General features: G+C 42.5%; 1 protein-coding gene across 3 annotated transcripts in view; it reads right to left on the reverse strand.

The window, feature by feature from the left end:
- The window catches only part of ROBO4 (roundabout guidance receptor 4), a 161,887-nt gene that overhangs the window by 68,634 nt on the left and 79,351 nt on the right, over window positions 1-13,902 (reverse strand). For all 3 annotated transcript variants that reach the window (XM_073603236.1, XM_073603238.1, XM_073603237.1), the window contains exons 9-12: window positions 12,361-12,482; window positions 5,860-6,031; window positions 3,905-4,087; window positions 3,785-3,827 (exon numbers count right to left, since the gene is read on the reverse strand). In XM_073603236.1, the coding sequence (XP_073459337.1) occupies window positions 3,785-3,827; window positions 3,905-4,087; window positions 5,860-6,031; window positions 12,361-12,482 (520 nt within the window). The remainder of the gene's footprint in view (window positions 1-3,784; window positions 3,828-3,904; window positions 4,088-5,859; window positions 6,032-12,360; window positions 12,483-13,902) is intronic.

Below are 13,902 nucleotides of genomic sequence, written 5' to 3' on the forward strand. Positions count from 1 at the left end.
CCAGATCTCAAACTCTTTTGAGTTCCTGAGGCAACTAGTCGGGTAAGTGAATGATTGGAAGCATACGAAAATCTTGTTATTGTTAAAAGTATTTTATAGTCTGATTTAAAATGAACAATCTTAACATGCTCTCTGATTTTCCTTTCTGCCAGCGGAACTCGGGATATGCACTATACAAGAATTATACGATTCTGTCTGCAGCTGGAGAACAGCAATCAGAGCATTTGCTATGGTCAGTGTCTAGTGGCTTTCTCTCCCTCTTCCCGTCTGCGCTCGGGCTCCTCTGGTGGGCTAGCCATTGCAGACTGAGGACTAGTTAGAGGGACCCTGTCACCAACTTTAACCACTTCAGCCCCGGAAGAATTTACCCCCTTCCTGACCAGAGCACTTTTTGCGATTCGGCACTGCGTCGCAATAACTGACAATTGCGCGATCGTGCGACGTTGTACCCAAACAAAATTGACATCCTTTTTTTTCCCCCACAAATAGAGCTTTCTTTTGGTGGTATTTGATCGCCTCTGTGGTTTTTATTTTTTGTGCTACAAGCAAAAAAAGAGCGACAATTTTGAAAAAAAAACACAATATTTTGTACTTTTTGCTATAATAAATATCTCCATTTTTTTTTAAAAAAAAAAGCAAATTTTTTTCTCAGTTTAGGCCGATATGTATTCTTCTACATATTTTTGGTTGAAAAAATAGCAATAAGTGTATATTGATTGGTTTGCCCAAAGTTATAGCGTCTACAAAATAGGGGATAGATTTATGGCATTTTTATTATTATTATTATTTTTTTTTTTTTTTACTAGTAATGGTGGCGATCTGCGATTTTTATCATGAATGCGACATTATGGCGGACACATTGGACAATTTTGACACATTTTTGGAACCATTGGCATTAATACAGCGATCAATGCTATAAAAATGCATTGATTACTGTAAAAATGTCACTGGCAGTGAAGAGGTTTACACTAGGGGGCGATCAAGGGGTTAACTGTGTTCCCTGGGAGGTGATTCTAATTGAAGGGGGAGGGGACTGACTAGAGGAAGTGACGGATCGTGGTTCCTAGCTAATAGGAACACACGATCTGTCATTCCTCTCAGAACGGGGGGGGGAAGTGTGTTTACACACACTTGTCCCTGTTCTGTGTCTCCTGCTCTTGATTGCTCGTGGCCGGCAGTCATCACGACCGTCAGCCACGAGCATCGGCACTCCCGTTGTGCAGCGGGGGCACGCGCCTGCTATCCCGACCCCGCGAGCCGACGTATAGCTACTATAACTGCAGCGGCTGGTCGGGAAGCGGTTAAACATTGTACGTATAAACCCCCCAAACAATCAAGAATTTTGAATGCTAATTTTTCCTTTCCATAAAGACTTACTTTATTGACTTGCAATGTGCTAGAAAATTGGACTAATCCAGGAAGAGTCAATTCCCTAGCAGGGCCCCTCCTCCCTTGCCTGTCATAGCCCTTTCCTATACTGGAAGTTTCTAATTACTGTCTGTGCTGGCCCAGCCCCTCCACTCCTCACTCACCTCGCTACACAACCTTTTATGTACCAAAATCTGGACAGCTGCGCTCCAAATAAAATCCATCTTTATTGTATTATAAAAATCAACACGATACAGCAAAAAGACATTGTGAATGTGAAAAAATTCAATGTGTTTCGCACTGTGTCAGCGTTTAATCGTGACTTAAGTCAAGTCATGATTAAGTGCTGACACAGCACGAAACGCGTTGACTTATTTTCTTATTCCCCACAGTGTCTTTTTGCTGTAATATGCTGCTTTTTATACTACAATAAGGATGGATTTTTTTTAGAGTGCAGCTGTCCGAATTTTGGTGCTTATATTGTGTTCAGCATGAAGAGCTGAGCTTGTACCCATCAGGAAGTGTGTATGGGATTGTGACAGAGAGCCAACCTGGAGCAGCGTTATACTGTTTATTATAACCTATTTTGTAGCTGTTCAGGGAGGAGCAAAGAGGAATACTAAAGAGCAGCCATTCTCAACCAGGGTTCCGTGGAACCTTGGGGTTCCTCCAGAGGTTGCTAGGGGTTCCTTGAGCTGTGGCTGGTGAACCACCTTTTTGATGATGCCTATAGAGTTCAAGGTTCAGCACCACTTAGCAAAGCCAGCAGCATGACACCAAATATCTTTTTAGCTGTCTTTAAGGGTGGCATTCTGAGCACCACTTTAAAGGTGGATATTCTTCCTATTGACCACCAATATAAGAAGCATTGTTCCTATTGAGCCCTGATGATTTTTAGTAAGGGTTCCTTGAGACATTTTTTTGGGGGTTCCTCTAGGGTTAAAAGGTTGAGAAAGCCTGCTATAGAGCAAGGGTAGGCAAATATTGGCCCTCCAGCTGCAGAAATACAAATCCCATCATGCCATCATCAGGGGATGCTAACATTACATCCAAGATAGTGACACCCAGCAGCAGTTTTAAACCTTTTGTATGTCAAGTTACAGGTAAATAACATGCATATAAAATATTAATAAAAAACACATATAGGAATTGATTTACTAAAACTGGAGAGTGCAAAATCTGGTGCAGCTCTGCATAGAAACCAATCACTTTCCAGGTTTTATTGTCATAGCTTAAAAAGCGGAGTTCCAGGCTAAAATTAATCTGAGTCTTGAACATTAAATAGTCCCAGAAGACAACAGGACCTGATTGGCTCACTGGGTGCCAAAAAGCCAATCAGGAGTGCTAGTCCCCGGAAAAGTAAGGCTCTTATGGACATCGCTGGATCGAGAGGGGGCTCAGGTAAGTATTAGGGAGGGCTGCTACACACAGAAGGTTTTTATACCTTCATGCATGCATGAAGGTAAAAAAACTTGTGCCTTTTTCAACCACTTTATTAGAACAAACTGAAGTTAGAAGCTGATTGGCACCAGATTTGGCACTCTCCAGTTCTAGTAAAGCAACCCTATAATTTTGTAGGAAGCTTTTTGTTGAAATTAAATGAAGGGTCTCTTTCCAGTATGACCAAAAGCCATCTGTCCGGTTATATGTTCCCAATAATATTCTGGCTATACTTGCTCTCTGCACTGAATCTGAATCCTTTGCGCAGCTTTAATCAGCTGTTACTAGATGGGCAAATGTGAGAGTCACATTCTGGAAGTGTCAGGCAGGAAAATGCATACCTCCTTACAGGGTCCTTTGTAAACATTGGGTGTACAGACTCCATATTCAGGGAGCTCACTTTACATTCTCATACCAACATTTTAAGATAGAAATGAGGGACACCTACTAAAAAATGTATGTAGGCATAGTACACACCTCCTGCCACACCCCCTTAAAATGAGAATTAACCAAAAAAAAGGTTAATTAAATCCACAAGTGCTTTTTTTTTACCACTACTATTCTATTGGCTTTTAAAATGTACAAATTCAGCAATTTAGAATTTGGATGAAAGGATTAGCACTGGGAAACATTTTTTGAAAGATAAAAAGTGCATTTTACATACAACTATATAGATCAGACCAAAATGAGGGACAAATGAGGAGGAAAGAGGGACATTGTCAGGGACATTGTCAGGGACAGTGCCTCAAAATCAGGGACATTTGAGAGCTATGCATTCTGCTAACAAAGGGTCCACACTACATGGCATCAATTTTGAATGGGTTGATTGTTCGTGTCAGGAGAAATAGACACAGTATAATAATTCTATTATTAAAGGATTACCTAACTCGAGGCCAACTGTAGCTGCACCCTATCACCAAACTGTAATCACAGTGCAGAACATAAATGTATGTTATAAGCAGATCTCAGGTCTTACCTGTGTTTGATGATAGTGTCCTCACTTGCAAATCGATACAGACCTGTAAAAGATGGGAACTATGTTATTATTGTAATATAAATTATATGTATTATCACAGTATACACAATGAGCGCTTACCGCTGTGTTTCTTGGAGCTGTAAGGCTTTGAGTGACGCTGACACAGGTAAACCACGGCCACCATTAGCATGATCCAGATGGTACCACCCACTGTGGCAATAAAAGCCGGATGTTTTATAACCTGCAGGAGGAGATCTAGAGGAATATGATCACCCTGTGTTTCTTCTTTCCCTTCAGGAAAATCTGCAAGGACAGAGGAATTAAAAACTAAATCAGCTGGTACTGGCATGTACGTCGTTCTTAATTTCACTTCAATTCCTTCCCTGCCATTCTACATCCCAAATAATGGCTCAGACTGCTTGATGTGGGTTAAATTGGCCACAGCAGACTTTTATTTAACAAGCATTCCCAGTTCAAACATATACCAACTGTGTTACCAGGAGAGGTTTTTTCTTAACAAAAGTCCTAACTAAGCTCTACTTCTATTACGAGCCGCATCCCATCATTTCGAGGACAGCTTCAAACTGAGCATATATACCGCCTTCCGCCAAGAACCGAGCCCCTGGAAGAACAAACAATACAAGTAGAGGTTTCCAGTTGCTCCCAAGTCCTCTACATTGGATCATTCCCTCGGCTGTCCAGGTGCAAACGCAAAGCAGGGACTCATCCTCAACCTGAACGCCAATACATTCAGAGAAAAACAGCTGGTGGTACACCAGGAGGTCCATTGCTTGTTGTAAAACTTTATTATTACAGAGCAAGTTGCACAAAGTCCTGCCAGAGACCTGCTCCTCAAGTCTTACAAGTGTTGGACTTTGTGATGTGCAACTGGCTGTATTTCTCAGAACAAACAACCTGCAAAAAAGAAAGTACCACACAACCATATTGACTACTGTTTTGTAACAATTCCAAGTCTTCCAAAAGTCCATCCAACCAGCCAAGCTGCGGTTACAAGAACAATAACCATCCTATCCTAATCAGCTGATCACCCAATGAGGACAGGAAGGCCTCATTGGACAACTACTTCTGCAGCCAACGTTTCTGGAATGACCTCCCAGCAGTACCACTGTCCCTACCCCTGTAGTCCCCCCCCCCTTCCATTTGACCAAAAATCGCCAATCAGGTAAAACGTGATTCTTACATTACCACTCCTAGTTATGTAGAGATTCCCCCCCCCCCCCCCATTCCATATTTCTCCTCTGGAGTTAGCTTTTCTTTTAAAGCTTCCCTGAGAAGTCTCTGTTCATGTTCTGTTTCTTTCCATTGTCTAGGGACATGACTTCTTGGGACATGACTTGGCTCTGTTGTGCCATCTACAGAGGATATTTAATGGATCCAGACAGCAGCTCTGTGTTGTATCTTAGGACAAGTGAAGTAAATTTCTAGTCTCTGCTGAAGGACAGAGAAACATGACTGCAAAAACACAAAATTTGGGGAAAAAATGATTCAAAGGGCAAGTGAAAGATATTATCCATAAGAAGGCCTTAAATTTACTTTGATTCCACAACCTACTAATTCTTAAGAAATGTGACCAATATACTAGAAAAACGTATTTTATACATCGGTCACAAGACTGCAGTTACTTCCTTTTCATCACTCTTCCGAAGTGTAGAGAGTTCCATTGATGAGGAACTACATGCCCCAATGGCCTTAACGTTGCCTGCTGCACTCCCTGCTCATACAGTCTGTGATTGGCTTATGGCTCTGCAGAGCCCAGCAGTGATGTCAGGCTTATTATGGGTCCCAATGAAGAAGAAGACATGCAACATCTGCTTCCATGGTTGGTGTAGTCAGGAAGCCCTGGGTTGTCAAAGCATAGCAGGATAACCAGAATTTAGTGTAACTTGCACTTGCTGAATACACAAAAGGAATCATATTTACTGTAAAGGACAGAAGTATGTAATCCCATACTTTTTATATTTAGGTTTACATAGGCTTTAAGAAAAATGGAGGAACACAAAAACCACAGAAGTCACCTTTGAGAAATAATTTTCTTGATATCGTTCCCATCTCACCTATAAAGATGTACTGTGGTTGGCTTGGTTTGCTAACACCTACATCATAGATGGTGGCTACTTGAATCTTGTAGGTGACACCTGCAGGTAACATTGCAATTTCTAGGCGCCGTGTTTCTGAGTCTACGGTCCAGTTGGCTTGGTGATGGGTCTCATTTCCGAAGCACCATACCTGAAATACAAGTATAAATCGAATGACCAAATTAATTCAGCTGCAATTATGTTATTGTAACTAAACATTCAGGTGTTTTTTCTCACCTGCATGAAAATGGTAGTAGCCAATCAGATTTGATCTATGGCCAACACAGACTTTCCTTTGCTGTAGTATCTAATTCTACTATTGTAATGTAGCTTTCCACAGCTCCTACCAACTACATTTCAGCACACCCCTCACCTCAAATCTCTGCAGACAGCCCCAGAATGAAAGCCTCAATGCTTATTTACCCCTATCACATCCAGCAGTAGGATGGTTATAAAGATATAGTCTATTGTGACAAAAAGATTCTTTAGTAGGATGCTTATATAGAGAGTCTATAGCAGCAAAAACATTCCTTGTCCCCCCGCACAGTCTCTCCCATTGGTGCCCCCAATCTTCCTATGGGCTGTGCAGTAACAGCTTTGAGAGTGTTTAAGGAATCTTTTATTTTAGCTATATCTTTATAACTGTCCTACTAAAGAACTTATTTTTTGGCTGCTTTTTTAAAAGCTTACCTATGTGCATATCTAAGCTGGCCATAGACAGTTCAAATCTTGGCCGGTTCAGCAGAGACCGTGGTGCATTGAGGGCGCACGGGCTCTTCCCCCCCATCCCTGCGCTCAGTCCCTTTCAGGCGCTGGGTGCATGGATTTCTATGGTGGGGGTGGTCGGGGGTGTTTTTTTTTAAGCAGATAATTAGAGCCAGATGCTCTAATAGGCTTCAAAATTGGTTGGCTTGGGGTGCAGAGAGTGCGCCCTGATCCCACCCAATTGTGTGACCATAGTGAATGAATTTTTGCTATTTTCACACTACAGTGCCTCTCCGCCAATCAGGAAGGAAGGTCATGAGATCTGTTTCCCAATTGGCCAAAGCACCAGGTGGTCCTATTGGATGCCTAGCACTTTGGCGGAAGGGGGACACAGAGGGAGGAAGCATGAGGAGTGAACACCGGAGCCACTGCTGCTGTCCGCACTGTGGAGGAGAGTGGAGACACAGGACCATCCTCTCCACTGCCCGGTAAGTGCTGTTAGTGCTGCGAGCCCTGTGCCAGGGGATGGGAGGGGGGAGATGCTGTCAGTGCTTGTGAGCCCCACGCCGGTGGATGGGGGGGATACTGTCAGTGCTGCGAGTCCCACGCCAGGGGGTGGGGGGGTGCTGTCAGTGCAGCAAGCCCAGTGGCGGAGGGGGAGGTGCTCTATATACCCTATCTGTAATGCTGGGCTATATACCTTATCTGTAACGCTCACCTATAAACCCTGATCTGTGATGCTGAGCTGTATACCCCTGATACTATGGGTGGAAGCAAGTGGAATACAGGGGATGGGGTGGGTGGATTCTATAAGGGGTGGGGCTTATGAGAAGTGGAAGGGGTCAAAAAGGAAGGGTGGGGTCTGCCCCCCCATCCTAAAACTTCACCAGCCGCCACTGTTCGAACCATGTATGTGCATACTGATTGTACCCAAATTGATTGATCAACTTAGGTACAACCAGCCTGTTAGATTTTTAGTGCAATTACCGCCAGCGGGAGTAGCCGCTAGCAATAATCACTGTGTGTTCTCCTGGCAGGGATGGCTCTGCGCTGGAAGAACACAATGGGGTAGATTTACTAAAGCTGGTGCACTCAGGATCTGGTGCATGGTACATGGTAGCCAATCAGCTTCTAACCTCAGCTTGTTTGCTGTGGCAATGAAACCTGGAAGCTGATTGGTTTCTATGCAGAAGTGAGCCTATTTTGCACTCTCCGGATTTAGTAAATAAACCTCAATAGCTCTGCAGAAAGGGGTTCCCCCCATCAACACTGACTATGTTAATGGGGGAATTGAGCAATGTTCTTTCCTGCAACCCGTGGTTGCAGGAAAGAAAATCACACCATCTATGGCCAGCTTTATTGATTGTATGTCTAGAATGTTAATTTTGATGTGCCAGGATCTCTATATCCTCTGCAGCTCCTCTCCCCACATACTGAGTGCAGTTGGACCTGGCCAAGTGCATACACATGATTATGCTCCTTATTTTCTCCTGAAGAAGCGGATTTTAATATCTGGGAAATTGAGAAGTGGCCTTATCTCTCTGCAGGTATCAGCGGGAAAATTGATTAATAAATTGATTATGTGATACCAACAAATAGATGTAATTGATTCAGCCAAGTTGGAGGTTATGAAACAATTTACGGTTACTCTATTCTGTGATATGATTGTAAAAGCAACAAATAAAATTATGCAACAGCAAGCATTTTTGCAATTTGTGATTTTATGAATATTTTCTGTGAACAGAAATAAAAGTCTGAATTTTTTTATACAACTTATTTTGTTGAAGTTACTTTGAGAATTGGGTGCTTTTAAAGCCCCACATTTTTTATAATATAGTTAAGATACATAGATCACTAATACCCAGACATTACAAGTTAAAGGACCACTAGTTTTGAGGACACTAGTTTTGGTGACCTGAGGGTTCCCAAGGGATTCCCTTAATTTGAAGGGATTTCCTCTCACTTCCTGTTTGGCTGTGAGACAGGAAGTGATGAGAAATCTCCCCAATGGGACACAGATGGCGGGGAAAAAAAATCTGACAGAGGTCATAACTCTCCCTTACTCCATCCAAAAATTAAAAAAAAAAAAAAAGTTTTGCCTATAGTTCTACTTTAAAGGATATGCAAACCCTAACAATAAACTTGAAAGCGTTTTTGTTATATCTGTCGATAAGTACAAAAATACCCGATGAATCTGCCAGAAATCTTGTCAGCTGATAACTTCCTGTGCTCTCATCCTGTATGTTGTGAGATCCAGAACCCCTCTACTTTATGTTATTAAGATGAGGAGAGGGAAGGTTATTGTAGTTCTTTCCTAGGATGACAACACTGCTCCCCCATTGTATACAATACAGTGAAAGTTGTCACCCAAGGACAGGAAGTGTGTTACTGGTAGGATCACCAGGTGAAAATAAAGTGAAGAAAAAAACAAATGCAGCCACCACATCTAAGCACAGGCTGCAATATCATACCTATTTGTTTTTGGGTTTAGATACATTTGAAAAATCTCTTATTTAAGTTGTCATAAAAATATTTAGTGGCCCTTTAATATATACAGTATATGAGTGGCAGGGCAATTCTAAGACATCATTATAAGACAACTGCGGACACGGCGTAGCTCAGTTGTTTTACAATCTAGATGTCTCTCCGCAATGTCTGTGACATTCCCCCGCTGCGAGTGAAAAATCATTCCTGCTGAGCGAGTGTTTCCTTGCTTTCTTCTTCAGCAAAGCATTGAGATAAGTATATGTTAATTTGTAGTGAAACTGACAATATAATTAAGAAAGATTCACCTGTCAGACCTGAATGGCATCAGTCTTGTCTCTTTGTGATAAAATGTAATTTGGATTTGTAACACGCTCTGGATTTCTGCATCAATCAGAATTCCTATTATGCACAAGTAAGAGTTTCCCCTATTGTCTGCTCATCATCATCGTGATTTATAGCAAGTTCTTTTGTTGGACTTTAGTTTTATATGTATTCCTTTTCATTTTGTATCTGTTCTGGGAACATTCTGAAGATACAGGTACATGATGGATACATCGGAGCATCTGATCCTTCCAGACAGAGCTATTAGAGCCCCAAACTATCCTTTTACTTCATCAGACAGTTTACACTGGATATACAGTGCCTTGCAAAAGTATTCACCCCCCTCTGCATTTTTCGTGTTTTGTTGCCTCACAACCTGGAATTAACATGGATTGTTTGAGGATTTGCATCATTTAATTTACAGAACATGCCCACAACTTTGAAGATTTTATTTTTTTTTTATTGTGAAGCAAACAACAAATAGGACAAATTAACAGAAAAAGTCAATGTGCATAACTATTCACCCCCCTAAAGTCAATACTTTGTAGAGCCACCTTTTGCAGCTATCACAGCTCCAAGTTGCTTCGGATAAGTCTCTATGAGCTTGCCACATCTTACCACTGGGATTTTTGCCCATTCCTCCTTGCAAAACTGCTTTGGCTCCTTCAAATCAGATGGTTTGCGCTTGAGAACAGCAATCTTTAAGTCTGACCACAGATTTTCTATTGGATTGAGGTCTGGGCTTTGACTAGGCCATTCCAACACATTTACATGTTCCCCTTAAACCACTCAAGTGTTGCTTTAGCAGTGTGTTTGGGGTCATTGTCCTGCTGGAAGGTGAACCTCCGCCCTAGCCTCAAATCACACACAGAGTGGTACAGGTTTTGCTCAAGAATATCCCTGTATTTAGCACCATCCATCTTTCCCTCAACTCTGACCAGTTTCCCAGTTCCGACTGCTGAAAAACATCCCCACAGCATGATGCTGCCACCACCATGTTTCACAGTGGGGATGGTGTTCTTTGGGTGATGTGTTGTGTTTGCGCCAGACACGGCGTTTTCTTTGATGGCCAAAAAGTTCAATTTTAGTCTCATCAGACCAGAGCACCTTCCTCCATACATTTTGGGAGTTTCCCACATGCCTTTTCGCAAACTTAAAATGTGCTATTTTATTTTTTTGCTGAAAGTAATGGTTGCCATAAAGCCCAACTCTATGGAGCGGACGGCTTATTGTCATCCTATGTACAGATACTCCAGTCTCTGCTGTGGAACTCTGCAGCTCCTCCAGGGTTACCTTAGGTCTCTGTGCTGCCTCTCTGATTAATGCCCTCCTTGCCCGATCTGTGAGTTTTGGCGTGCGGCCGTCTCTTGGCAGGTTTGCTGTTGTGCCATGTTCTTTCCATTAGGTTATGATAGATATGATGGTGCTCCTAGGGATCATCAAAGATTTGGATATTTTTTTATAACCTAACCCTGACTTCTACTTCTCTAGAACATTGTCCCTTACTTGTTTGGAGAGTTCCTTGGTCTTCATGGCAGTACTTGGTGAACCAGGTGGTTGACCTGTATTTTTACCACCCCCTTTAAGCTGCAAAGGCAGCCAGGTGGGGGTGTACACATCCTGCGGCTGTGATGTTTTGTTTCTTGGCTGTGCCAGTACTGTGGACAAACGCTACACATTTAGGTGAAAACGGCACCATGCCACAACTGCCCTAAAACCATGTGCATGATATGTGGTTGTGGCACAGTGGAGCGTACTTTTACAGGGTTAAAACAGGTGGTTAGGAGGTGATCTAGTGCCTTTCAAGCACCTTTGAAGTGCGATCCACTGAGGATCACTTTTCACAGGTTCGAAAATAACAGTTGCATGTCTAAATGTACCCTAAATTAATTCTTCCTTTTTTATTTATTTATTTATTCATTATTATTTGAATGATTGGGCCATTACTATACACAAAATACTTTTTGCTTGTACACAACACAAAATATTTATTGTAGCACAATTTTCCCTGATGAAGCCACCTTTTGTAGCGAAACATGTAGAGAAGTGGAGTTGTGGGTAGATTTAGTTAAGCAAGGAAGAGAAGAGAATCGTCTTTACAATATCCAGCCTGGAAAAGCCTGTGTCCCAGCAATCTTTGGTGCTCTCTGACATGCTGAATCTAAGATTGAATCGCCATACCAGAAGTTTAGACATCCAGATATAATTTTTTCCAAAAATGAATCAAAGCATGTCCCACGGAGCCAACGCATTTTGGGGAGGGGTCAAAAACATCCCCGTTCATCAGGGATAATGAATGATAATGTATACTGGTCTAAATGTAGATAAATGGTTATTGAACCAGGTTATGTATTGAGACACATGGTTTGTCAGCAGCTGGCCCCTCAAACTGGTTCAACAACTGTCTACATTCAGTCCAGTATGCACTATTCTTTATTCCTAATTCCTGACCAAGGGGGCGATTTCTGATTCCCAAAAAGATTCTGTTACAAACCAAAAAAAAAGAGGAAATCCTTTTTTGTGGAGAAGCTGCCATCCTGTATTTCAGATAAGCAGTCCAAATATCATTACCGCCCTTATAATAATATCTTTAAGGTCTCAGTGCTTCAATTCCATTTGCTCCAAGTGCATGGCAAAGCGGTCACATGACTGCACTGGAATCACAGGCATCGCATGTCAATTTGTGCCCGTCTCAGCCCACCCTGGTTTATTTCAGACCAGTCCATCCGTCCAACTGGGGGTAGTGGAAGGCTGCGGGCAGTTGATGGTTGGGAAGGAGTTCCTGCGTTCTTGCCCCATGCCCATGTACTTGGAAGAGAGCCTTCTCCATCTCTGTCCTGGTCAGTAATCTGTATGTGCCCAGGACCTCATGCTGGAGTGACTATTTAGGTATATGCCAGGGCACTGCTTGTATGCAGCGCTAATACATGAGCAGTAGAACCAAGCCATTGGCAGTAAAAGACTTACCTTATATGCTTTAATGTTCCATCTGTGAGTGGTCGGAGGTGGTGGCTCCCAGCTGACTAACACCAAACCACTGCTGTCATCAACCAGGGTAACATTGATGCCCCGAGGAGCGTGCCCAGGAACTAAAAGAGGATACAACACTCATATTACTGGACTGTTTACCCAAAGCAACAAAAACATTCTATGAGATGGTAACAAATCTATGAAAGTGTCTGCAGGAAGAACTGTCTGTGCTACACCTACACCTTTATGGCTTCTAGAGCAGCTTATAAGATGAAAGAGAAGCCATACGGATAGTGTGGGCTTAGCAGTTTCCATATTTTATAGGCTGAACCAGTAATGGACAGCAGAGAAATGTCAGATTTATATAATGGCCTTGCAGTGCTAGGGGGTCCTGAGTAAATTTCAACCAGGATTTTTACTGAAAGTTTGTGTAGGTTCTCCCCATATTTGTAGTATATGGACCCTTTTTAGAAAATATTGGCTTCCATCCAGTGCCGGGACAAGATCATCTAAAGCCCAGGGAAAACATACCAAACTGCACCCCCTTCCCAAGATGTATGAACCATTTGTGTCAGTATGCTTACCCCCCAAAATCATAAATTCCCCCTCCTCCCAGGACAAATCCGCCCCCTGCTGAAATGCCCCCTCACAGCACAAATCTTTGCACCCCCCCCCATCCCCCCACAGCCTAAATCCTCTCTCTCTTCAAATCCCCCCCTAAAAAAATAAGGAAAATTACTCCTCATAGCACAATTTCTGCACCTCTCAAATTTCCACTCCGAGTACACATCCTCTCCCCCCACTCCAAATCCCCCCTCCCAGCTCAAATCCCCCTCCCCCCAATCTCCCCTACTAGCACAACCCCCCCCCCCCAAAAAAAAAAAAAAAATCCTCCTCCTAGCACCAATCTTCCCCTCTCTACCATATCACATCTTCAAATCACCTTTCCTAGCACACTCTCCCAAATTTCCCCTCCTAGAAAAATTCTTACCCCCTGCTGCCCCCAAAAATCCTCCACTCAACACAAATTCCCTCCCCCCAAACCTCCTCATAGTGGCCCCCACCTCACATGATACCACAGTGGCCAGAGCAGCTACCCCTCCTGCCCACCCCTTGTCCTGGCCCTGCTTCCAAAACAGTGTGTCTATAGCAGTGCCCCAGTGTCTGTATATCTTTTGTGGGACATTAGAGTGCATGCTCCTTCGACCGGTGCAGAGACTCAATGTTCTCTGTACAGCATTGTGAATATGCCAGAGCTAAATAAATTTATAATAATAATAATAATAATAATAGAGTGTGACTGTGGTGGGGCATTAGAGTGTAAGCTTCTTTGGTGCAGATCCCAATGTGACTGGCTTAGTGTTCTCTGTACAGCACTATGGAATATGTCAGAACTACAGAATATAAATTAATTAAATAAAATAATAAAAACATTCACTTAAGTGAAGAATTAAACACATGACGATAGTAGATTTAGCACTAGGTTAGACTAACCAAAAATTGTGTTTTGTGATTTTTCTTTTTTATAATAATTCTTCA

Source organism: Aquarana catesbeiana, linkage group LG10 (assembly GCF_042186555.1).
Source record: "Aquarana catesbeiana isolate 2022-GZ linkage group LG10, ASM4218655v1, whole genome shotgun sequence".
Classification (NCBI taxonomy): domain Eukaryota; kingdom Metazoa; phylum Chordata; class Amphibia; order Anura; family Ranidae; genus Aquarana; species Aquarana catesbeiana.